Below are 26,991 nucleotides of genomic sequence, written 5' to 3' on the forward strand. Positions count from 1 at the left end.
AAGCATACACGTCAGCCAATCATAGAATACCCCTGTTCGATAGTTATATCTTATTATGTGTTTTAGGGTAAGGCTGTGTCTCCCATTAATTGAAATACTCCATTGCACCAGTGAAAGAGATAGATTCCCTTCATTCCCATTCCCAAAACCCCCATTTCCCCTTTCGTCATTGCCAGGCCTCGATCGCCATTGCCAATTACATCCCCTCCAATTGCCGCCATTGACCACGAGGCAGGGTTGGTGAAGAAAGGCGGGTCCCCACCTCGTCAGGGAGGGGAGGAGTGAGCCAGCCCCACTCGACCAACCATGAACAAGGGGTTTGGCTTGAGAGGGCGGAGAGAGAACGTTTGGGGGAGGTTCGAAAAGGTTGAGGGGCGGGGCCTATATAACCCGCCGGCGGGGCGTTCCCAAGGCAGACGAGAGGGAGTCCAAGCAGTTGAGACAAGGAGGGAGAGACATGAGATGGGCTGAGAAAGGAGAGGAGCTTTTAAGAGAGTCGCAAAAAGGTCCAAGGCAGATGAGCTGAGAAGAGAGAGGGTCCAAGAAAGAGCTGAGTTGTGAGCTCCAACAAGCAGAGATCATCCAAGGAAGCACCAAGCCTGCTATTCGTCACCTTGCTCGTGAGCGGCAGCGTCTACAGCAGCAGCAGCAACAACGCTCGCCAGCCGCTTAGGGGCCTGGACGGCAGTTCGGAGCAGGGCCGCGAAGGAACGGCGGCTGCCCAACGTGCGGATCGTGCTGCCGGACCCAGTGGACTTTCCTCTCCTTCCAGCCAATTCCTGTCATCATTCCCCGTGTGAGTCGTCTTTGTTTGTTCTGTCCTGGGTAGGTAATTAAGCTTGTATAAGCTAAAGATTTCACTGTGTCACCTGCGTCTCATGTCCCTGTAAATAAACGTGACTGCTTTCTTCTTGCTTATATGTGTAAATAATAAACCCAGTTACTCTTCTGTACGTCTTCTTCCTCTTTGCATTCGGTCGCTTTAGAGTTTTCCATATTGAGCAGCTGCGGTGCGATACGGCCAACGTTTGGGGTTGAATCGGGTTAGTCGGGGAATAACTGTTCGGTCGTGGAGCCTCCGCTCGGCAAATATAACATCTTTAACCGTGTACCGTAACAATATGTTAATGATGATGTCATTGATGCCTTCGTTATGATTTCATAAATCGACAAATACAACACTTATCGATCCGATCATTATTTTAAAAAAATTCAGCAACTGTTGGTCTGATGGACACGAAATTTTCACCATAGGAGCGCCTCCTCCTTTAGAATATTTTAATGATAATCATGACGTCAAACGTAATGTGTTACAGGCGCCATCTTGGAAAAACCGAAGAACGTTGCACCTCTACATCTCCAAAACCGCTCGATGGAAAAAATTGAAACGTGGCTCATTGTAAATAACTCCATATGGGGAATAGGTGTTGTTAACGATGACGTCATTGGTGCCTTAATTATGACGTCATAATTCGACAAGTACAACGCTTCGTCCGATAAGTTTGAAGTTTATCGAGTATGATCTCCACAACAATTATTTTGGAGAATGGAAATTTATGATGTCATCGGTCACGTGGTTTGACAGTCATATTGGATGAAAGAAAAAAAACCTTTAAAAAACAGAAGAGTTGGCTCGCACCAAGTTGACTGTGTGGGGTAAGTATTCTATGAATACCATTTTTCAATTGCAATTTCAAAAAAACATTTATTTCCAAATTTGCCAATATAAGTACAATAGAACAAAAATATACAAAGTAATACTTCCAGAACTTGATGAACTCACAAGGGTCCCATACAATCAGAAATAACATATGGAGAAGCAAATATGGAGGCATATTCTGAAATATTCAGAAAGCCTGGCTCATTGACGTACATCATACATCTATTTGTTTTTGTTATTCACAGTATTCTTCACCATTTTTTCTTTAATTCTCTACTACTTGGTCTTTTTGGTCTAATTTATCAATTGTCATTGAAATTGTTCGTCCATAAGCATATCAATACAAGCCTTGGCTTCAGAATATGCCTCCATATTTGTTTCTCCATATGTTATTTCTGATTGTAACCATGTGAATTCATCAAGTTCTGGAAGTATTACTTTGTATATTTTTGTTATATTGTATTTATATTGGCAAATTTGGAAATAAATGTTTTTTTGAAATTGCAATTGAAAAATTTGTACTTTCAAATTCATTTTGTGCTTTCACTGACATCACAAATATTCAGCAAGCCTGGCTCACTGATGTACATCATACATTATTTTGTGGCTGAATTTTTGTCTGGAAAAAATATATTTGTGGTTGAATTTTTGTCTGGAAAAAATATATTGTAAAATTTTTTGAAATAACTTTCCATGGAAAACAAATTGTCCTTCAGTATATTTGTTGAAATTATCAAATCATTCCCTCGCAAAATGGCGTCTATTTTAACTCCGACCCTTATTTTCCAAATCATTTCCCAATGCATAGCAGCCACAATTGTCATTTCTCATTTCTCTCCTTCCCTCTCCCTTATCCTTTTCCTTTATGCCCATTTTTCTTGACCGATCAACATTTATTTCCATTTCCTCAATGTCATGCGAGGCTTCACAAAGGAAGGTTAATCTGCATCGGGAAGTCAGAAAGAGACAAAGATAATCCAGTCAAAGCTCAGACAAGTCTGGTATTGGCTTAATGGATAAGGCGGCTGGCTTAAGATGTAAGTTTGAGCTCCTGTCATGCCGTTGAATTAACAACAGGTGGGTGACTCAGCCTGTCATCCTTCTGAGGTTGGAAAAATGAATACTAGATGACTGGTAATAGGGGAAGGGGCATTGCATCAGTGGCATAACAACATCCCCAGAAAATGATGCAGCCAATCAGCCACAGGGTGCATACGAACCACCACAATGATGTGAGGACCAGAGGGTAGTGTAATGGCAATTGTAATGATGCAAAGGCTGTACGCGCCCATAAGGTGAGTTGCCTAAAGGAAGCACTGCTTCCCTTGCATCAATGGACGTGGTACACCGGTGATGTAGATGTCCAGGCCCCATATAAATAAAATTGTGATAACTGTATGGTTGACTAACGTCACTTTCATTGTAATTAAACAATATAACAAGGCTAATGATGTGTACTTCAGCCACAAGACCAAAGTACACAGTCAAACAAAGCTCGTCAAGCTAATACACATGCACTTTCACACTAAAGCCAAAGCTCATGATCATGCAGTGACTTCTAGTTTTACAGGTATCATTTTATACATGAACAGACGGTGCAGGCAGAATCAATTCACCAAGCTCGTTCTTCACATACCGACACTCTGCTAGCAAACGTTCGGTTAGTGGGGTTGTGGTTTAAAACCAGGAACAACCAATCAACTCTCAGTACGAGAGGAGGAAGCATGAGGGTGAAGAATGGAATACTGTTCCCCCCTCTGGGCCGGTGCTCCTGCCTAACACGTAACTCGGCTTCACGCTGTTGAAACCAAAGCTTTCAGAATCATTGGAATCTCCTGCGATGAGGCTAACTCCGAGGGCCTCTCACTCACTCACCGCAGGCAGGTTGGTGGTCTTTCTGTCTTCTACCAACTCCTCTCAGGCTTTGCTCCCAAGCTCTCTCTGTGCTCTGTCCCTCAAATATTCCTACAGGTCGCACAAGATCTACCAGCAACCCTCTTATGGTTAAACTGCCAAAATATAGGCTCTCTGCTCACCTTCACTCTTTCATTCCCCTTTTCTCCCGCCTCTGGAACAAACACCCCCAATCCCTTCAATCCCACTCCTCCCTCCAGGTCTTTAAAACAGCTGTTCACCACCATCTCCTATCTTCCCCCATCCAAAACCTTGATCTTTTCTACCCCCGCTAATTCACCCCAGATACACTTTTTTGAAATTCCAACTTCTTTCCTGGAAGTCCTTGCAGTGTCCATATGTTTTATACCTCTCCCACCTCACCCCATGCCCTCTCCCTCCCACAGTTCTCTCGATGTCCCTGCTCTCAAATGTTGTGTTTGTGTCCTACCCCCTCTCTCCCAATCTTATCTACCGCTCCCCTAATTTTGTGTTTTATGTGTCGGTTTGACTTTTTGTTTGATTAATGTTAGCTCTTTCACGAGCCTCGACCTTGTATACAAAAAAAGAAAATGAAAAAAAAAGAGGTTGTTTTACGCGTACTCTCTCATCTTGAGGGGCTTGGAGCTAAAAGGCGCAATAACGTGGAGCGGGTAAATACTGTACTTCACTGTTCTTTGGTTTCCCTTGGGACTATCAGCAGAGGTCTACTTCATCACCAGCTCGCTGTTCACGACAACCCGCCAAACTTTTCTACTTCCTGGGGTTATTTTTTTCTTCCGCCATTTTAGATCGCCTTTTGCCGGAGGAATATCCATTTTGTTTTAACTACTTTGCTGGTCACCCTGAAGCATTGGTGTTTTTGTCTCCTGAAAATCAACATTTTATTATGGGTTTACCCGCCGAGACCTTCAACCACCTTCTGTGGAGCATTGACTGCATCTCGGTGGAACGTCCACCTTTACTCCATTTCGCCATATTCGTCGAACGTAACGGTGATGAAAGCTTCCCAGCAAGCATCTAAGTTAAAAGTTAATCCAGTATCATGGACAGATTCTTAATATTGTTCCGTGGAAGGGGGAGGGGAGTGGAACTTTCGTTAGATTGTTGTAAGAATAGCATGATCCGTGTGCTTTGAGTAGGTTAGATTGCCATGTATCACAGACTTGTCACAGTAAGTCTTATTGCTACATGTGAGGTTCAGGGGGTAGCATATGTAATTTCTAGACTGTATAGCTAGGAAAATATTGTAAGCATAAAAATCTCGGTAGTGGGTGGGGGCAGGTGAGGACTTGCAGCCACTAAAAGGCACAACGGAAGTGCTTTGCACTTCAAAGGGCCATCATAAACTGTTTGGACGATGTGTGCAAGCCAAGGCGGAGAGATGCGCTGTAGGGCTTGGAAGAGGATAGAAAGACTTTTTATTGGGGCCATCCCATAGGACGAGACAGCCCAGAGGATAGCACCTCCCACAAGCAGTGGGCAACCAATCACAGATCCGCCACAGTTGGAGGTGGCCCCAAAGTACGTAGGGTGGGCCAGAGAACCTGCAGTGCAGAAGTTCAGTGGAAAGTACTGAGAGTCCATGAGGACTGAGTCTGCAAAGGAGCATGGGGTAGAGTTGAAGTGGAACCTCGGAAAGAAGAAGCTCACTCTGTCTTTCTTGCTCTTCCTTTTGCTGGCTATCTTCATCTCCCACTGTCTTGCTATATCTCGCTCTTTGTCTCTGGCTCTGCTTCGTTTTTGGGACAGGGAGAACTGCTCTCTGGAGACTTGGATGCCGCCTCACAACTATTTGCCTCCACTGCATCTCTCCTGCAACCTTCATGTTTCCAAGCTGAACCATCGCCCTGCACACCACTTAGCATCGCGTGATTGAGAATTCCTCACCTGCTTTCCCCATTGTTTCGTAAGAGTATCGTTTGTGGCATTTCGTAGAGATATAATTTTATTTATTTCATCACTGTAAATAATTTGTGTGTCCCCATATCCATAATTGTGTCTGTTGACTCGCTTGGTTTGTTCTATTCTCCATGTCCTGCCCACCTCTTATTCCCGTATTTCTTTCTTTCATGATACATACATAAAGCCTTATAAAGGTAGGAAATGTTTTCCATCATTATGCCTCCCATGCGTTCCACAAAATTCAGTTCATTTGCGTGACCTTGGGCGATCAGTAAAGTTGTAGATTAATTAAACTGAATGCAGCTTAGCTGGAAACCTTTTGGCCATTCACGGGATAAAAGATCCTGGCGCAGACGGCCCGTATTAACGGAGGCTGTCTCACGTGACAATATTTAAATGAATCTTGTTTGGAAAATACTCGTTGATGAATAAATTAATCATAATTGTAAAAGCATTACATCATCATCAATGCACCATACCCCGACAGAGCATTAGTGTTGCCAAAGTCGTCTCCTCGCAAGTATCATGCTGGGTGGTTTGCCATTAACTTTCCAGTAATTAGTCAGGGCAGGAATTTGTAATTTGTTCAGGGTGTCGATAATTCGCCCACTCGTTGCAAAAGACACTGAGGGATCTTTAACATCAAGGAACGCCCAGCGTTGGCAGACGGGTCTTCTGGTTTAACGTCCATCCGATGGACGACATGCAAAATGATGCATCGCTCTGCCATGTGAAACACCATGTGGCAATTTATAGCTTGATCGAGATTCAAACACAGGCTAGACAGCTCAAAGGTAAAAAGCATTGTCACAATATCTATAAGAACCCGAGTCTGTTTTCCTTGCTGAAAGTTATGATATTCAAAAGACCTTTGAGTTTGGTGTGCGTTCAGTGTTTGCACCACATTAATCGCTGTCCAATCGCTGATCGTGATCTGTCTTTTTCAAAGTCTGCAGTCAAGTTTTTATTATCGGCATAAAAGCAATTTTTTTTAGACCTTATTATTTGTTTTTCCTGCAAACTGTGCAGTATTTCATGCACAAGTGAGGTGTCTGCTATAATAATTGACAGATACCCTTTCCAGGAACATTGGGAAGAGATAAAACTTGACAAGAAGCAAAATAATTGAACTGAGAGATCCCTTTGTCCTGCTTATGACATCCAGTGTTTGATGCATGGTGTGCACTGCTGCTGGGGTCTAGGACACCTCTGTATACTAGTCAGGCTGTCATGCTACCCTTTATGACAACAATGAACGATTTGCACGCTTTACCGATAGCACACCATTCGGCACTTCCAAGTACCAGTCAAGTAGAACTTTGGCTGAGGGAGATTGGATGGTCTTTTTATTGGGAAAGCTGGATGTACATATCTACCTATCATTGCTCCTTCATAAATACATCATAGATAGTGTGCTCGGCTATGCATTTGTTGATATACAAAGTATGTGCCAATCAGCTGAGCCTTTCAATAGAGACAGAAGAAAAAACTGTGCTGAAGTCAAATCAAACAACATCTTGAGGTCAGGTAATTTCCCCAACCCACATCTTGAGATTGGGTGGTTCCCCAACACAATTTCTCTATGATTGGTAGAGGCTGGCGGGTGTGACTTTTCATTGGGACCTCCCACCTCCAATGAGGCCGAGCAACACAGAAGATGGCACGCCCACGGAAGCGGACAGCCAATGAGTGGCCATGCTGCCCAAAAAGCTGGTGCCAAAGTTTACAATGGCCATAACCGCGTCTGAGCATGGCAGGTCTCGTTCTGGAAGTTCAGCTGTACTGAAGATCTATAATTAATGTGAAAAGTCTGAAGTTATGCTATTTCCTCTGCTTGGGGCATATTGAACCATTGACCATGAGGTTCATTCACGCTGTAAGACGTACCCCCTAGGGGTCACAGTATAGGACCATGTGACAATGACATCACGATATTGGTGTCGGTTGGATAACAGATTATGTTGTGTGTGTGTGTGTGTGTGTGGGTGTGTGTGTGTGTGTGCGTGTGTGTGTGTGTGTGTGTCGAAAGGAGCAACTGTGACCCTAAATGCTGCATGACACCAATGATATGTGCATAGATTATGGAAAAATAACACTTCCAAACTAGGATGGCATCCATATGGCACTCAGGTCATTGACGACCAAGATTTATGGCCACAAATAAATGAAAGCATAACTGCCAAACCAGATTTTGCCCTTATTATGGGCCGTCAGGATGACATAGCGTAAAATTGCTTATTTGTCTAAGGGGGTTCTATTGACCCCATTCCAAAGCACTCCCCTTTTGCAGGTTATTGGGATTTTCCCCCCTCTCTATACCTCTTTTTTATTAGTCAGTTGTCCGTTGGTTTGTTCCTTTTCTGTTTCAACCCTTCTTTCCCCTTCCTCTTCTTGCTGTATTTCATTCAGCTTGAGTGCAGCTTGTTCACCATTGTGTGTCCTTCTTCCCCTCACATTGACTCTACCATCTCCTCTGCTGATGGTGTTTCCCACACCTCTCGCGACTGTTCCATTTGTTCTGTTGCGTTCTGATCTGTTCAGTATTCTCGCTCTTCCACGAGCTTTGACTTTGTATACAAAAAAGAAGACCTCAGTAACATGTGGTTCTTGCGTTCGGTCTGAGTCGAGTTGGTCGACGGTTCAATTCTGACCCTGTCTGAGTCAAACCAAAAACTTTATAAAAATTGTACATGCTGATTTTTCGCTTGATGCTCATAGTCAGGGCCCTTAGGGATATTTTGGTTCAAATTCTTCCAAAAGCATCAAATTTGGCGCAGATGTTGCCCATGCCATACTCTTTCGATTTTTGACGGGCGCCAAGGGCGGTATGATCCGGGGACCATACCGGTCCATCCCGCCATGTCACCTGACCTATGACGTCATAATTAGGATATGCATCCAATCACATGGCGTACTATAAGTGGTCAAAGTTCAAAATGAATCGATCGAAAAATGAAGGCAGGGATCCATTTTTAAGGTTTTCATAAAATCCAATATGGCCGCCAGATCACATGACCTATGACGTCATATTTATGACATGTATAGTTGTATACAATCATGTATACATGAACCCGGATCATGATCGCACAAAAATTAAACACAAGGATATGGCATACAGTTCATAAAACATCAAAATCCGTACCTTTGTAATTAGACTGATGAACTGCATGTGCCTGAAAATTAGGAAATAGACATGTAAATATTTCCTCTAATTGTCAAAAATAAGGTCAGAGTTCGATTACCCAACCCAGAAACATTAAATGGTGAAGCTCGCGTAAATGTTGTCAAAAAACTCAATAACCGACATGTTTGACTCAAAAATGACCTTTAAGATGACCTTGAGGGTTGACCTTGACCTCGAATCATCAAAATAACATCATAATTGGATTCCTCGACCTCGAAAACCCCTGAAAAGTGGTATCATACATGATTCCAACCCTTTTGGTTATATAACTGATTTACCTCTAATCCGGGTGGCGGCCATTTAGTATTTCGCCAATATGGGGCCCCCCGGGGGGGGGGGGGCGCCCGTCAAAAATCGAAAGAGTATGGCATGGGCAACATCTGGGCCAAATTTGGTGCTTTTGGAAGAATTTGAACCAAACGGCCCCAAAATATCCCTAAGGGCCCTGACTATCAGCATGTCGAGGATATAGCACTGACAAACCCAGCTGGTTAGCATCTCATAAGAGTGGGGGGATGAGGTGGGGGGTGGGGAGGGGAGGGGGTGGAAAGGTGGGGAGGGGGGGGGAGGAGGATTTATCTTTCATTGCCCTGCTTACTCCAGAGAGAAAAGAGATGTCACAAGATGGTCTCACCAGCAGTCAGAGAGATCCAAAAAACATGATGTCACTTCCCCCAAACATGATGTCACTTCCCCAAAAAACATGATGCAAGTGCGTGCACTCGGACACCGAGATGCAGAATATAGTGATTTTCCAAATTCTCTCCCATGGTGGAAAATGCCCCACAGATCCAAAAAGGAGCAGAATCAAAGTTAACGGAATCAGATCAAAAATGCACATAGTGATCGGCACTCAATTACAGACCTATATGGATGGTGTCGTTTTTTCTATTGGTCGAGACATTTGGCAGCTCTCGTGTATTTTGGGGGTTCCTCATTTTTAACTCTAGAACCATCAGCTTGATTTTTCCAATATTTTGTGTTCATCGATGAACTGGGGCACGTCAAGTTTGTGAAGGACAAATAATTATGCAAAATATAAATGGCCAGCACGGGAAAATCACAATTAATCGTTTTGACATCGGGAAGGTGATGGATTTTGTGCAGGAAACCTGGAATACTGTGAGGCCCTGGCTTACATTGGGGATGCGTTGCTGAAAAGGGCGAAAAATATTGAAACAACGAGAATCAAAGCAGTTTTTCTGATAATAATTAATGGGATATGGTGGTTGGGGGGGGGGGGGGGGGAGAAGGGTGCGGAGGGGTCGAAGTAGATGGTACGTCGTCTTCTTCTTATTATTCCTCCTTCTTCAATGAAACTTGGGCATATTTTTCGACCGCAGGCAAACGTAATAACCGGGCAACATCAACGGCACATTCATCAGCGGCACATCGATGAATAACATCTAATTTAACTTCCAAGGCAACACTTTTACAATGGCTCTTAGCCAATTTATCTCCAGTGCAGTAGATTTATTTATATGCGAAGTACGGTCATTATTTCAGCGATTTTGCGATCTTCCGATTTGGTACTTTAGCGATGTATTTTGGCATCTTTATTGCTTCGAAAACGATGTGAGTGCGAGTTGAGACGACAAATATCGAGAAGAGGTATTAATAACGTGACGACATAAAAAGGAGACGACGTAAACGAGGGCATGACTGCACATCGGTTAAAGGAAATAGCGATTGTAATTAGAATACTTATCAGTTATCACCATATCCCGTAAGTTGTTGCTTTGCAATAACCATAGCAACAGGAATGCTATTGCCTAATTTGATTGGAGAAAGTGTTTTATTTATTTTTTAAAGAATAATTTCAAACATCTTCTCTAGGTGCCAGTTTCATGAAACATCATGTGATGGATTTTCACCCTAAGCCATATCTTAAGGAACGGGCCCGTTGTGGTGATGATGACGTAGACCACTCCTTTTTGCATTTTCAGATGCATATGGTTCCCAAAGGAGTTTCTTGGCTATTCGGCACAATCCTGGACGGGTCGCCACTCCGACACAGGATAATCAAATGGCTCATTCATCCCAGTAAGCTGGTACTCATTTTCCGGCCTCGGAAGGATGACAGGCTGAGTCAACCCACCTTGTGTTAATTCAATGGAATCACAAGAGCTTGAACTCAACACCCTGAGATCTCAAGGCAGCCACCTTAACTGTTAAGCCAACACCAGGATTTTGTGACAAGGTTTCTAAAAATGCTGAGTTTAAAGGTCTTTTAACTCTAGATGTTACTGCTTGGAAGCCTTGCTTTTTGCTTGCAACTCTAGTTATTATTAATTATTATTATTTTTATTATCATCTTTTTAAAATTGTTTTCCTCACTTGTAATGAGAGGTTAACTGTCCTCGGCCCAGCAGAACTTCATAACATCATCCTATTCATGAGGAAATCCGGGGATTTCCCCAGTCACTGAACAACATTCATCTTGGTGTTAGGATGAAGAGGCTGAAAGCCCACCTGTGCAAGGAGAGCTTCAGGGAACCAACGCAGTTCTTGATTCGAGTCTGAGCTTCAAGGTGAGTCATGCCATCGGTGGACACTCCGTCGATTTGCAGAACGGTGTCACTCGGAGACATGTTGGCACTTGCGGCCTTGCTTCCTGAGATAACCTGCAATGTATCATTGGCAAAATAAATATACATGCCTTTTCATGAGCTATAGATTAAGCAAGATTATTCCAAGAATGTTCACACACTCCTTTGTCTTACGATTTGCTCTTACACACTTGATACCCCAAATTTAAATTCTTTGGGTTTTCAGGTTTTCACAGTGTTTAAGAAATAGGTAATTGCCATTTGGCCCTTCATGCATGTGTCATATCCAACATTTTCCAGCACTCACAACTACTGAAGGTAATGTTATTTACACAGCTAACCATAACGAAGAAATTTGAGAATGAAATGGACTACTCTTGAATTTCAGTACACTGTGTATGACTTTTATGAAAAAGCAATTAGAGAACCAAAATGAATACATGAAAATTGGTTAAACGAGCACGGCACTCGGTAGAGAGCATACCACTGCCAGGCTGAAAGGTTTATGTATGGCATCGCACTGATGGGTCGGATCTGGATCCGGACCTGAACCAAAATATAATTGGCTTGTTCTTGTCACTTACCCAACTCATCCACCAAGTTTTGTTATAAGTCATCTGCAACTTTTTGAGATATCGTGCTATCGTTCTTGGCCCTATCACTCAATGATGTAGAATCACTATTAAAAAATAAAAAATTCTCTGATCTGGATCCGGATTCAGATCTTCACCAAAATTGAATCAATTCTTCCTTGTCATACATACCCCCAACCTGTCCATCAAGTTTCATCCACATCAGTAACAAACTTTTTGAGATATCGTGCTATATATCGGTTTTTGTCCTATCTCTCAATAGTGAAGAATCACTTGAAAAAATTCTCAGATCCTGATCCGGATCCGAATCTTCACCAAAATCTAAAAATTCCGTTCTTGTCACATACCCAACCTCTCCACCAAATTTCGTCCGAATCCGTCGACAACTTTTTGAGATATTCTGTTCACAGACAAACAGAAACACAGACAAACAGACAAGAAAGGACGTCAGACGGTAGGTAGCCGGACCGGTATGATGAACAAACTTTTTCATAATTAAATAATTTAAATTAATTACCACCTCTTTTCTTGAGATCGGCTGGTTCCTGATCTAATTAAGTTGGGGGGGGGGGGGGTTTCATTTTAATTAATTTTAATTTTATTTAAATTTTTAAATTTTTTTGTTTTTGTTCAATGGCAATTAATTTAATTATTAAATAATTTTAAAATTTTAATTTTAATTTAATTTTCTAATTAAATAATTAATTGATGAATTGATTAATCAATACATCAAAAAGATAGGGTTACGTTTTTCAATTTTTGGCCTTTTTCAAAATTTTAATTTTCGTCATAACAAACAGACAGGAATGAAAACAGAAAACATAACCTTGATCGACCTTCGGTGGCGGAGGTAAATAGAGTGAAATGTCATATTAAAATATTACTGCATTTTACCAAGCAGGTAGACGTCACTGAGCTGTCCACTGACCACCTCTTAAGTTGCCAAAGTGTTGGTGGTCAATGTCATGTTGTATATCCATCATCAAACAATCGGCGAGGAACCCCTCAAATACTTGTGCAATTACAAGTGTGATAGAGATCGGGCGTAGCTGATCACAACCCAAAACAGGTGAACTCTTTGGAACTGGGCATACTAACGCAGTTTTCCAAATTTGAGAAAAACATCCAGATCTAAGGCAGAAAAAAAAAATTCAGTAAATGGCCCCGACATCTCAGGCGCAAATTCCTTTATGAGTCTTGTCGGACGGTCATCTGGATGAACGGCTTTGGACGTGTCAAATTGACTTAAACGACTAAACACAGAAGTCGCTCAATAATTGCAGGAGGTGAAGATGAAGATAAATTTCGTGATCCGTTTGAGTTCACTTTGTCTGTGCGTGAAGTTAAGCGATCAAGGCAACATCATGTCAAAGATCGAGAAGATGAGCGTCCTCAGTGTGCGGAGTTGTGGCACTGAGGAAACAACCAGGTAATCTCATTCTTCTCTCCTCTCAACGTTCTCGTTGGACTGAATGGAGCAGGAAACATGGTGTCGTGTGTTTCATTTATTTAATTGGTTATCACATTTTTGTCACAACATGGGATTGCTTGGCATTTATAATTCACGAAGCTCCACATCAAAGGCGTTATTTAAATATCTGAAGATAGTTATAGATGACTTTCTTTACAAATGGTGTGTTCCGTTAGCAAGCAGCTTGCTATCCCTTGCGAAGCCAGACATTTTGTATCAACTGTTTTGCAAACTGCTCGTCTAATTGCTCACCATACAGAGCAAGCATTCGGGGTCCAGGCTAAATGAAGACCTTTGACTTAATTACGAAATATTACGAAACATTCACAGACATAATTACGAAGACAAAATTACGAAATAAAGAGTATGAACACACTCGTAACTCTATGACGATTCAGTTTGTTCTTTTTACCTCTGCCACGAAAGGAGGATGGAGGTTATGTTTTCACCCCTGTCTGTCTGTCTGTCTGATTGTCCGTTTGTGAACAAGATATGTCAAAAAGTTGTGGACAGATTCGGACGAAATTTGGCAGAGTAGCATATTTGACAAGAACGAAATGATTAGATTTTGGTGAAGATCTGGATTCGGACACCGGCTCGTATATTTTTTTAAGTGATTCTTCACCATTGGGAGATAGGGCCAAAAACGATACAAAGCAGGATATCTCCAAAAAGTTGTGGACAGATCATTTTGATTCAATGTGATTCTGTATTGTGATTTTCTGCTCTACTCTAGGATACAAAACGTAAACTGTTCACCTGGCGGAGGTATGCTCTCTGCTGAGTGCCTTCTAGTTGACATTGCTATTGTATTCCACATGGTTCTCAAGGTGCTAATTACTAAGAAACAACTCTGAACAAGAACTGGGGATAACAGTAGGTGATTGGAATCAACATCTTATCAGTCCGAAAATAAAGATGAGTACCAGACCAAAACTGAAGAAATGTAGAGAACTTTGAATGGAATACCAGAGGGGTGGAAAGCAGAAGTGGATAGTGAAATACTCAAGCAGGCAACAGTCTTGAAGTGCATGCTTATGCAGCGAAACATCCTTCTATACAAGATAAACGTACAGTCACGTGAAAAAGTAAGTACACCCCATATAAAGTTTTTGATTTTTTCAACATATTTCAACATACAGCTATTTGATCTTCATTTCAACAATATTGATAGATAAAGGTGATATAATATAACAAATATCATGAAACATTTACATTTTGTAGTCCATTGTATAATTTAAATAAACATAAATGCAAATTTCGCATGTGGAAAAAGTAAGTACACCCTTGGCTCTAATTGGTGGTATTGCCCCCTTTGGCAGACACAACCTCAAGTAGGCGTTTCTTATAACTGTCTACCAGTCTCTGACATCGACTGGGAGAAATTTTTGCCCACTCCTCCATGCAGAATTATTTTAGCTGTGCGATGTTTGAGGGGTTTCTTGCATGCACAGCTCGTTTCAAATCCCCCCACAACATCTCGATGGGATTTAGATCCGGGCTTTGACTTGGCCATTCCAGAACCCTCATTTCTTTCTTTTCAGCCATTCCCTGGTGGATTTACTGGTATGTTTAGGGTCATTGTCATGTTGCAAGGTCCACCTTTGGTTGAGCTTCAACTTTCCAACAGATGGCCTCACATTATCCTCAAGCACCCTCTGGTACAATGAAGAATTCATAGTGGATTATATGATGGTGAGCTGCCCAGGCCCTGATGCAGCAAAGCTGCCCCAAACCATAATATTTCCACCACCATGCTTTACCATTGGTATCAACCAACTTTACGCAACATTCTTGTGGTCAAATGCTGTCTTTCGTTTTCGCCAAACATGTCTTCTGGTACTGTGGCCAAATAGCTCTACCTTTGACTCATCTGTCCAGAGCACATTGTTCCAGAAGTGCTGGTCTTTGCCGAGGTGTTCATTGGCAAACTTTAGTCTTGCCCTGATGTTCTTTCTGGACAGCAAAGGTTTCCTCCTGGCACACCTCCCATGTAGATCAAATTTGTGCAGCCTCTTTCTAATGGTAGACTCGTGCACTTTGACATCAACAGTGGCAAGAGCTACCTGAAGGTCCCGTGATGACATTCTGGGGTTCTTAGAGACTTCGTTCAGCATTTTGCGGGCTGCTCTCAGGCTGAACTTGCTGGGGCGGCCAGGCCTGAACACGTTGGCAGTTGTTTGGAATCTTCTCCACTTGTAGATGATCTTCCGGACAGTCGAATGATTGATTTCAAATTGTTTGGAGACCTTTTAAAATCCCTTCCCAGACTCTTTGGCATCTATAACCTTCTTTCCGAAGGCCTCAGAGAGCTTTTTTGATCTGGGCATGGTGACACCGCACACTTCAACAACAAAGAGCAAAGCAAACTAAATGTCTGAGGTTTAAATAAGACAGGTTCCTCCGAGATCCTCTCTAACGATGTTCTAATCATTTGCACCTGAGCTGGTGTACCTGATTCTAATTTTAGGTATTTGAAGTAGTGATAAATGTAGGGGTGTACTTACTTTTTCGACATGCGAAATTTGCATTCATGTTTATTTAAATTATACAATGGACTACAAAATGTAAATGTTCATGATATTTGTTATATTATATCACCTTTATCGATCAATATTGTTGAAATGAAGATCAAATAGCTGTATGTTGAAATATGTTGACAAAGTCAAAACTTTACATGGGATGTACTTACTTTTTCACGTGACTGTATGTGTTGAACTGAGAAGCAACCTGGGTAAAGAAGGACTGGAAGTTGGAGATCTGGACTGGTCTCAACGAGGTACCTGAGATATTTGAGTGGAGTGTCTCTGCGGAAATGTCTTTTAAAATGAAATAATCAGGGCAGAAGTGAATGTGTGAGACATTCACAAGAAAGTGCAGAATGCAACACTGAGGTTGTGTGGTTATGTGCACAATATCTACGAGAAAAAATTAGCAGGATGGGTGAATGAGCTAAAGGGAATGGAAAATGACTTTGAGAAAGAGTAAGAAGGCAGGAGAAGGGTTTGGTGAAGGAGGACATCTTCCAATTTTGTGGGTGGGTCACTCCGCTATTAAGACTAAGTTGCTAAATTAAAGTAGTACATCCGTGATTTTGGTGACATGATAATGTTCCCCTTCATCGACTGAGAAAAATAGTCGCACAGTTAATTCCCACTTGGACAAGACACAGACGCGCGCACGCGCACACACCAGCATCTCTAATATAGGCATGCATCGATGCGTCATTGTGAATTTGCAGAGACGAGCTAAAGTATCGTGAGCCATGAGGGTCAAGCAGCTGTTTACGGTAGTTTCCTCTCCTGTCGGGAAAGAGCAGAGGCCACAAGTAAAATGTAGTGATAAATTTAGTGTGTGAATCATCTGGGGTTTAAAGTTACATTCCGTACTCTTGTTAACCGATCAGCTGTGACAAAAGAGATTCCTTAAATACTAAACAGGCCCGAGAAGGAAAAGGTATCTCGACATTACAAGTGGAACACATTACAATACCGGTACACAATGGTTTTGGAAATTGGACGCAGGAGGCTCTCGACATTGTCTCTGAAGGGGAAAGTCAGGATGACTTTACGCAACCTTATCATAACTCAAAAAACATAGGGGCAATACTCCTGGCGCTCACCTGGTAGAATAAACATTATACTGCACCGACTAAGGGCATTTTAAACCAATTTGAATGGTTGCTGGAAGACAGGGCAGCATGTAGAATCATACTAACATAATCATAAGAATTTAAACAAACAAATAAAAACATACCTATTTTAGGGGGGGGAACCCCTTTCCCCCAACCCCATATACCTCCTAAACCCCAATTTTTCTAATGCCTTGAACAAACATTGGTACATCGTGGATGATTAAGGTTGTGGTAAAGTTTCATCGAAATTGCGTGTGTATTTTCTGAGAAGAAAGCAAATACCTATTTTGGGGGGTCAAACATGGATCCACTTTGACCCCGGTAAACACCCTTAGACCCCGACTTGTTAATGCCGTGAACAAACGTTAGTCACAACACAACAAATATAATTTGTGCCAAATTTGGTCGCAATCCCATCAGCGGTTTAGGAGAAGAAGTTTCAAGTGTTTACGGACTGACGGACGGACAAGGCGCCATCGCATAAGTTCCCCTGAACTTCGTTCCAGGTGAGCTAATAACTTTTACGAATATTTTGAACAATTCAGTCCGGTGAGAAACCACCACCAACGATCAAAATTGTCCGGTAGTGCAACGCTCAAGTCAACCACTGAATGGTCTTCATCTGCTACCACTATGTGCTATATATCACCGGATGCAGATAAGACCCCTTTGTGCATAAAACAAGACCGTAAGTCTAACATCGGCATAGCTGGGCTTGTTTGATACTTTAGTTGAAGAGGATAGTATGACCTGGGTGGGGAAACCAGTTTGCAAATAATGTAAATATTAAATTATTTTTGCATTGAGACACTGGTTTATTCTCTGTTTGGAGTCAACAATGAACCAACCATACACCGCTTAAACCTAGAAACTTTACAATAAGGACAAAGGGATTGCAGTGTTACGATTATATTTATTATATTATTAGTATTAACGCTATTATTATTATTATTATTATCATTATTACGAAAACAATATGACTGTATTAAGAAATCTGGGCGAATTTGTCTGAAGCGGCCTGAAGGTGAGCCATGAAGGCATGAAGCCTAAGGCCTATACATACTGTGTCGTTGGAAGATCTGTAACGCCTACACTTTCAATATTTGATGGTTGTTTTAACAATCGGTTTATTTGTGTTTTACACTGAATGAAAAACATAGAGGTAGAGCATGGCAATTGTGATATAAGACAGGTTCGACTATATGTTCGGCCTGAACGAAATCGGAATCAAAATGGTGGTGTGCAGAGTCAGCCTTCGTTCCTCTGTAATGACATCACATCACCACTGTCATGTGACCAGATGCTCAGCTCTGATTGGTGTACGTTTGAGGGGACATACAGACATACGGACAGATAAACACTGTTCTAGACGGTTTTACCCTTTGGGCTACACCGTAAAAACCCACTTTGTGAAGAAGTTTCTTTTCGTATCCATTCTGTCTACCCCATTCCTCCCCACCCCATTGTTTGTCCAAGTCTCCCTCTATTTTGTCCTTCAACTCTGCTGTTGGTGTTTACCCTCTCTCTCCACTGTTCCTCTTGTCCTGTTGCATCCTGATCTGTTCAGTGTTGTCGCTCTTCCACAAGCCTTGACTCTGAAAAAAAATAATTGTTATAGGTTGGCAACCATTGTGCAGGCTTGATGGGCTGAATTGTCTCTGTCAGTGTTGAAGTTCCTTGGGAAGGAAGTCATCTATTACATATTGAAAAACGTGGTGTCTGTCCATGTGTCTGTCTGTCTGTCGTTTACGTCGACCTTCGTTTCCTGCGCTGCATTTGAAAAGTTCAATATTCAGTTTTGAAATGATGGCAGAAAAAGCATGAATAATGTTGATGGCAAAATTTAGTTTCGCAAGCAGAGATATCTTGCCCTCTTTTTAAACCAATTGAACCTCCGCCGCCAAATATTGCACCACTATTTTGGGTGGGTGGTGTAAGTAGCTGTAACTCAGAGTTTTGGCTCTGAGTGAAAACAAGAGTGAACACAATTAACCTTTTTAATGAAATATGAAACCAAGAGTCCAAAAAATAATTTAAATTGACAGATTAACTTTCAAAGTTAATTGAAATTTTTTCTTTTCCTGTCACAGGGGACTGTACTCTTGCTTGCTTTTCCCCTCACTGGGGATGGGTACTTTTCTAATCAACACTATAAGAAAGCCATTTGTCTGTGTGTGTGTGTGTGTGTGTGTGTGTGTGTGTGTATATATGTGTACGTGTGTGTGTGTGTGTGTGTGTGTGTGTGTGTATGTGTGTATATGTGTGTGTATGTGTGTGTATGTCTCCCACTCTCCCTGCCTCTGTCCATCTCAAAGTTCAGTGTTGTTTGCCTTTGCAAATCAGCTCCACGGAAAGGATTACACCAGGTGGATTGCCTTTGCCTTCCCAGTAGTACTTAGAGCAGAAATTTGTAATTTTTTCACAGTACCATCAATAACTCGCCTGCTCTTCATGAAAGACACTGCGAGATCTTTACCATTCACAAACTAATGCCAGCATACTGGACGCCCAGCTTAACATGCATCAGAGGGATGGCACACTCTGCGATGCAACTCTGGGCATGGATAGCACCAACCCGGCAGTTTGTAGCCCAGTTGAGAATCTAACTCACACTAGACAGCTCAAAGTTAATAATGTGCTACCTCTGCACGATCCTACGTCGGACATGTGTCACACTCACACACAGCAAAGTGACACACAGCCTCTGAACTGCAGGTTGCTCAGTTGTTCAGAAAGTCTAATGCAGATAAATAGTTTCCATACAGGAAACATAATCTTTGTGTCATCACAAAATAACAGCGCAATGCCAGGCAAACATATTGGTTGACAAGTTGTCATTCTGGCACAGTTAAATTTAGATGGCTTGGACAGATTGTAACAGGTGCTGTTGGACTCGGACAACAAACATGGCTAATCCCAAAGGCAGAAGACATTACAAAGCTCAAATATAGATCATACAAACATTCCAGTGTATGTAATAAAGCACAAAGAAGATCTCAGCAGTTCGTGATTTATCTATAATTGAGAGGAGTTACATTTCATTTCTGTTGCCAAGGATCAAATGTTATTTCTGTGAATGTTTTGATTCCCAACATTCCCTTAATGGAAAGTTTATCATCAGTTTGCCACCCATTAAGATCATGTTTGGTGCTAAATTAACGACTGATAAAGGGGATAATCTTCAATCCTATTTTTATGTGTGGCGTACGTTATGTCTGTGTGCTGTAGCAAAATTCAGGGTTACGCGATCGGTTGCATGAAGTATGTGTGGCGTACGTACGTACGTGTCTGCATTAAAAAAAAAAAAACATTTTCTCGGCAACCGTTGGTCTGATTGACACTAAATTTTCAACATAGGAGCGCGTCGGCCGGTATAATTTTTTATTCATAATTATGACGTCATAGGTTACGTGGTAGGACACCATCCTGGAAAAAAAAATGCACCTCTATATCTCCGAAACTGCTCCATGGAAAAATATTGAAACATGGCTCATTGTAGAAAACTCCGCATGGGGAACAAGCGTTGTTATCGATGACGTAATTGATGCTTTGATTATGACATCATAATTCGACAGGGACAACGATTAGTCTGATCAGTTTTAAATTTATTGAGCGTGATCTACGCAACAATTATATTAGATCTACGCAACAACTGTATGTAAATGTATGATGTCATATCTTATGTTGTCTGGCAGCCATATTGGATCAAAGAAAAAAAGCCCTTCAAACAGAGAAGAGTTGGCTCACACCAAGTTAACTGTGTGGGGTAAGTAATGTATGAATACCATCTAGTTTACTACGTGGTTTTCCATTGCATTCCTATGGTATTTTGGAGAATGTATGAAATCAAGAGGATCTTAATGGAGGTATGCTAACCACCATGTAAATACAAGGAAAAGCTGACATTTCAGGCATCAACCCTTGGTTGTTCTTTCTCCCCAAGGAAGGGTTAATGCCTGAAACACCAACAACCAAACATCAACTGTCCACCGATGCAGATAGGCACAAGCCTTCACCAGCGAGACTAGGTCTTCGTTCTGTACATAGGACAAGTACCACCCCACAATGGCCTGCTCAGATGCAACATGCGTTGAGATGTTTATTGTTCATAAGCAAACAGGTGCAGCTGCGGAGGAGAACAACTGCAAGGACGAGACATGAATTGAATGGAAAACATGTTGCACAGTTTCAGTGAGGGTGACCATTTAATAAAACTAAATTATTCATTGATACTAGATGGGGCTGTTCTTTGAACTCTGTGCATGAAATTAGAAACCTGCTACAATTTATAAATGTAATGGTGTGCACTTTCCGAACAGGGTCTCCAAATATACTCAGATAAAATATTTTGTTAATCTCATATTTATACTGTGATGTATGTGTCTGAAATCTGGATGCTACTAAATGGAGGTAGGATGGCTGATTTTAGCTCTTACATGAGCCTCGATTTGAGTATACAAAAATAATAAATAAATAAATAAATAAATAACATGCTATGTTAAAATGTGGAAGTCCATGTTAAAAGCACAGTACAACTCCTAATGATTTCTATGCCGCAGCAAAATGGCAAAGTGGCAACATGTTGATGACAGTTGCATGCAATCCTGGCGTCCTCGTGACGCAAGTGTGAATGAGGACCTCTAATCAATCCTCTGCTCTATGTAAACATCTGTGGAACATATAAACAATTTTGCCTACATATAGCTGAGAGCAGTGCCTTTTTACATCAATTTAAATAAATGAACGAATGAATAACCCTACAACGACCAATATGGGGGTTAAATTAACTGTGTTTAACAAAATGAAAGCTTTGAGAAGTGCTCAGTGCTCGATGATAAACACCACCTTTTAGAGGCCATTTTTCCCCGCAAGCGGGGGTTGGCCTTTTTCGGGAACTGTGGTTGTTGTTGTTTTTCGGTCCCCTTTTTGAAGCAATGTTTTACGGCCGGATGCCCTTCCTGACGCCAACCCTTTTTGCCGCCTTTAACGACAAGCAGGGAATTACCAGTGAACTGGTACTCAATTTGCCGACCTCGGAAGGATGACAGGCTGAGTCAACCCCCCTGGCGTTAATTCAGCGATTGACCGGGATTCGAACCCAGTATCCTAGGATCCCAAGCTGGCACCCTAGCCGCTAGCCCAACACCAGGGACTCAGTGCTCCCTCATTTGCAATCAGGTCAGAGTCAGGTCAGATGAGACCAAATTAGAGCTTTTTGGTAAAGCACATCATCTCTATGTTTAAAGAAAACAAAATGAAGCCTTCAAAGATAATAACACCTTCCCTACAGTCAAACATTGAGGAGGTTCAGTGAACTCAGTGCTCGATGATAGAAGTAAAATAAATTGTTGCTTGATATTTCAACTTTAAGACCAAATTCTATCGAAATCCCATAGAAAATATCGACTTTTACCATTTGCCATTTTACCACTTGGGAACCTTCAATGCAGCAGAATTGCATGATTCTATTTCTATAGAATTTTTACAGAATTTTTATAGAAAACGTATATGGAACCATTTCATAAAATGTATACAGTATAAATTTGAGCAACACCTGTGAGCTGTTGAGCATGGGTTTGAATCTCATCGCAGCTGTCAACTGAGTTCCTGGTGTCTCGCAGACAGGGAATTTGTCAATATGTGCGCCATCCCTCCGATAGATATTAAACTGGACGTCTCATCAACCAGCATTAGTTGGTGGTTGTTAAATATCCCATAATAGTTGGTCCATTGCGAAGAGTTGGTGAGTTATCGCCAGCACCATGGTCAAATTTACAAATTCCTACTCTAACCTACAAGGGGCACTGCATCAGCGGAATTGCCACACCCCTGCATGAACTCATCCGCAGCCACGTGCTGCATACGAACGACCACAATAGTCTTCAAAAACGTATCCCGGAGCACGTGACTTGCGAGAAATGGAACAAGACCATAAATAAATATATATCGGCCATTAGTGGCTTTGTAAAACAGGAATGTTAAGAGAAAAATCTTTTTGGATCTACACAGACGTTTACTTTGTTCGACAGAAAATATGGAAAGAGAATAAATAAACATGTCACCTGTGAGACATCACACTGTATCCAGAGATTCATCCAAATGTAACATGTAGTCACATAGATATGCAGCATATAAACCTCATTGAAAATTCTTATACATATATAATAATAGTATAATACACAAAAAGTGTGCGGTTAACCAAAATAAACTCCCTTCCCACTGCCTTTCGCCTGCCGCAACCCGTCCCAATGGACTGGGGGTCCCGGTGGCAACGGAACGCGATATTTTGATTGTCGTGTCGTGGTTGTCCTAGTCGGTGATATACTGAAACCTGCTGCGGTGATCTACTGACTACTACAATCTACTAAAAATCTACGAGAGATTTTTTTTTTTTTTATGAGTTATATTCTCTGTATCACAATTTCACAATGAAACTTCTTGCAATTATTTCCTGAAATGCAGACAGTCTTACCCGAGAGATAGTGAGCGGTGTATTGAAGTCTTTTCCTCCCTGAAGCCTGAAGCCCCAGGGAGGTGGACCAGGCAGGGTGGCTGTGTAGCTCATGGTAGCCTGTGGCGACAGCACGGAGCAGAGTGAGTATTGGTGATTCCCTCTGCTCATGAAAGGTGCGATGCGAGTGCACCTATTGTTACACAAAATGAACAGAATGTGTTTGACGGTTCATAAAATGAGATGTCAAGTGCCAGATGGTGACGCCGAACACATTTTTAAAACCGCCCACAAAAGCATCAGCAGAGTCTATAAGATGTCTTTTAACAATAAATAAATAAATAAATAACGTGCTATTGTAAAGTGGTTTTGCAGTCAAACTTCCATCACGTGGTCCTTGCATCTCGTTTTCTGCAGAGATGCTGTGGAACACACTAGAATCATGAACACACTAGAACACACTAGATATCAATCATGTTCAAGCCATTTATCTTTGACGAATATAATTTCACACATTAACCGAGCTAAATCTGATCCCTTTTTCTGGAATCGCTCTGATCCTTTTTTCTGAATTTTTTTCCGAAATCTGATCCTGTTTTATATTTTTCTGGAATTTTTGCAGATATTTGAATGCATGTGATGACATCACAAATGGGTCTGACCTGAAACGAGACATGTACAACAGTTAGCTGGGAGCGTTGTGGCGTGTTACATTCCGACATGAGACTTGTGCGACGAGCTTCTGCGAGTCTTGCAAGTTATCACGCTGAACTAACTTCCAACTTCACCTTCTCTTTCAGTTGACAAAGAGGGCACTGCTGGCTGACACCACATATGGCCATCAATGATATGAGCTTTTTTGTTAACTTTTGATAAATTTTCTTGTTAAGTGTTTATATCTTTTTTTGTTAATTTCTTTTCTTAAAATGTTTTTTTTTTGGTAAATTTCATTTGTCAAATCTTTTTGTTCATTTTTTTGCTAATTTTATTGGTTAAATCTTTTATTAACATTTGTGTTGATTTTTTTGCTAATATTTTTGTTAAATTTTATTTGTCAAATATTTTAATTATTTTTTTGTTAAAAATTTTTATTAATTTTTCTTGTTTATTTTTTGCTAAAAATTTTGTAACATTTGGTATGGGGATTCCTAACCAGCATGTATCCCCACTAACATGCTTGCAAAAGTAACTCATGAAACCAATATTTGATTTGATTGAGAAATCTAAAATACAGCATTAAAAATTCCCTTTTTAAGGCCATTTTCCCTGCTAGAGCGGGGGTTGGCCTTGCGGGCCCATGACAATCATCATGGTTCCCTTTCTGAGGCAATGTTTTTTATGGCCAGATTCCCTTCCTGTCGCTAACCCTTTTGTCGCCTCTTACGCCAGACACGCAGGGATACGACACGCAGGGATACGACACGCAGGGATACGATGCGCAGGGATACGGTGTACCTATTCTAAATCGGGGTACACACCGTGATCATTCATCCCAGCAAGCAGGTACTCAATTTGCCGACCTCAGAGGATGACAGGCTGAGTCAACCCCCCTGGCGTTAATTCAGTGATTGACTGGGATTCAAATCCAGGATCCTTGGATCCCAAGCCTGCACCCTAACCGCTAAGCCAACACCAGGCTTTTAAATCTAAAATACAGCATATTCAACGAAAATAACAATCAATGCCGCAAACCAACATAATATTGAAATCATCACAATCACATTTTGTGAATACTGTAATCGTTCCCAAGGATGTAAAAGTGCATCATTGTGTGGTAGGAAAACCACGGTGGAACAAGAAGGGAGGCCTTCCTTCATGCGTGGCTTCTTTCTTGCAACTTCCGTCATGCGTGGCTTCTTTCTTGCAACTTCCGTCATGCGTGGCTTCTTTCTTGCAACTTCCGTCATGCGTGGCTTCTTAGACGTCCAACAAGATGATATATTATATAATTATGGAAAACCTGCATTATATGGCCACTGGCTTAAACGGGAACCCACCCATTGTGGCTAAAATATCAGACACAATTTCTTATTCCCTAATATTAAATAATCTCTATTATGTGAGCACTTGATATTGGCTGAGACGACGACGAGACAGCTTTTGGTGTACTACCTCTTTAAAATCATGTTGCTATCATTGCGATTTCCAGGTTTTCCATGACACAGCCTTTGGCAGGCCTCAAAGGACCTGAATGGTGGGTGACCCCTCACTGCACCCCAACCTCGCTGTACTCATGCTTTTTGGAAATCTGTCAATGACCCCCTCGCTTTGTCGTGCAAATGCGATGGTCAAGTTCTTCACCCTCCAGATGCGTTGTTCACAGAAAGCCATTCTTTTGTGCTCCAACAGAAAAGCAAAGGAACTGGATTCTCCAAAAGTGTCCCACAGCATTGTCCTACCCAAAACCGAATGATAAATGATAAAGTGTGGACGGACATATGGCTGAGCTATGGCTGGGTGGTGGTGGGGGTGTTCGGAGAGGGGGTAAGCGGAGTTCACCGGGTACCTTTAATCAATACTATATGACATTATGAATTATTTGCCACCAACAAAATTGCCTGAGGGTCTGGAATGAAAAAGGGCCTCGCAAAGTGGCCGAACGGCCCTGGAGCAGGTTATCAGTCCATGATGTCCTCCTTACACCCGTGTAGCCCTTTCCCCTGTAGGTGTCCGCCGAGTCGAGTCGTCCAGGCGTCTGAAGATCCGAAATAGCCGGCTAAATTTAAATCATTCATCACTTTGGCTCAGCCATTCGCCTTACATGGCCAGCAGGCAACGAGCACCTTTAGAGTAACAAAGCAGCCAAATCGTTTTAGATGTCTCCCTTGGAGGAACGCTTTTAACTCGCATTTGATGGGGAGGGAAAAACAAGGATCTGGATTATGGATTCTGGATGCGTTTTCGTTGTCTCCAAGTGGCTTATAATTTATATCCCACCATCACTAGCAGTCATGCAACAGATAGGTCGATGGTGGTATGTGTACCAGCACTCAGTGTACGTAACTCTGTATGCTAAATGCGATCACGCTCGACCTGGCCATCAAAATGTGTCCCAAAAGTAACCACTCGAAAAGGTAAATCAACAATTCAAAACTAGCGAATTCAATACAGCGAAGGCATCGACACATCCGTGCTGAGCAGGTGTCGAGACCCCTCAGGGCTAATAAACTCGAAAGACCCCCATGATGTACGATCATGACCCTCGCATCTCTGCGCTCATCCCGCTGGCTATGACACTCTAGTAAGGGAAATGCGGAGGCAAACGAGCATCTTACCGATTGCTTGTCGCTGCTGCTGTTGCTCGCCGATCACCTCTCCAGCTCTTCTCGCTCACGACCTCTCGCCCTCGACCCCCGTCGCCTCCTCCCGACGGACTTAGCTCGAACCTGACGTCACATCAGAATCTGGCCCCGCCCCCAAATCGCTTGGAACGCCCATGGTGCCAAATCGCTTGGAACGGACTCCTGTTATAAGCGAGCGTATCGTCTTTAACGAACATCATTTCCATTTTTCTCACCCTGATTTTATTATTGCTGACAGTGAGAAAAAGTTTCCCCCTGGCTTGACAGGTAGCCAGGAGGTCTCACCTGAGGCATGATTCGGGGGGGGGGGGGGGGGGGGGGAGTGCAAAGCAAGTGCCACATATCGATT

General features: G+C 42.0%; 1 protein-coding gene across 1 annotated transcript in view; it reads right to left on the minus strand.

The window, feature by feature from the left end:
* Positions 1-26,778, minus strand: part of LOC144893270 (LIM domain-binding protein 3-like) — a 95,022-nt gene extending 68,244 nt beyond the window's left edge. Inside the window, exons 1-3 of the mRNA XM_078783208.1 lie at positions 26,616-26,778; positions 23,362-23,460; positions 11,115-11,266 (exon numbers count right to left, since the gene is read on the minus strand). Coding sequence (XP_078639334.1) covers positions 11,115-11,266; positions 23,362-23,454 — 245 coding nt within the window. The 5' untranslated portion in view covers positions 23,455-23,460; positions 26,616-26,778. The remainder of the gene's footprint in view (positions 1-11,114; positions 11,267-23,361; positions 23,461-26,615) is intronic.
* Between the last annotated feature and the right edge of the window lie 213 nt (positions 26,779-26,991).

Source organism: Myxine glutinosa, chromosome 8 (assembly GCF_964187855.1).
Source record: "Myxine glutinosa chromosome 8, kmMyxGlut1.1, whole genome shotgun sequence".
Lineage (NCBI taxonomy): Eukaryota > Metazoa > Chordata > Myxini > Myxiniformes > Myxinidae > Myxine > Myxine glutinosa.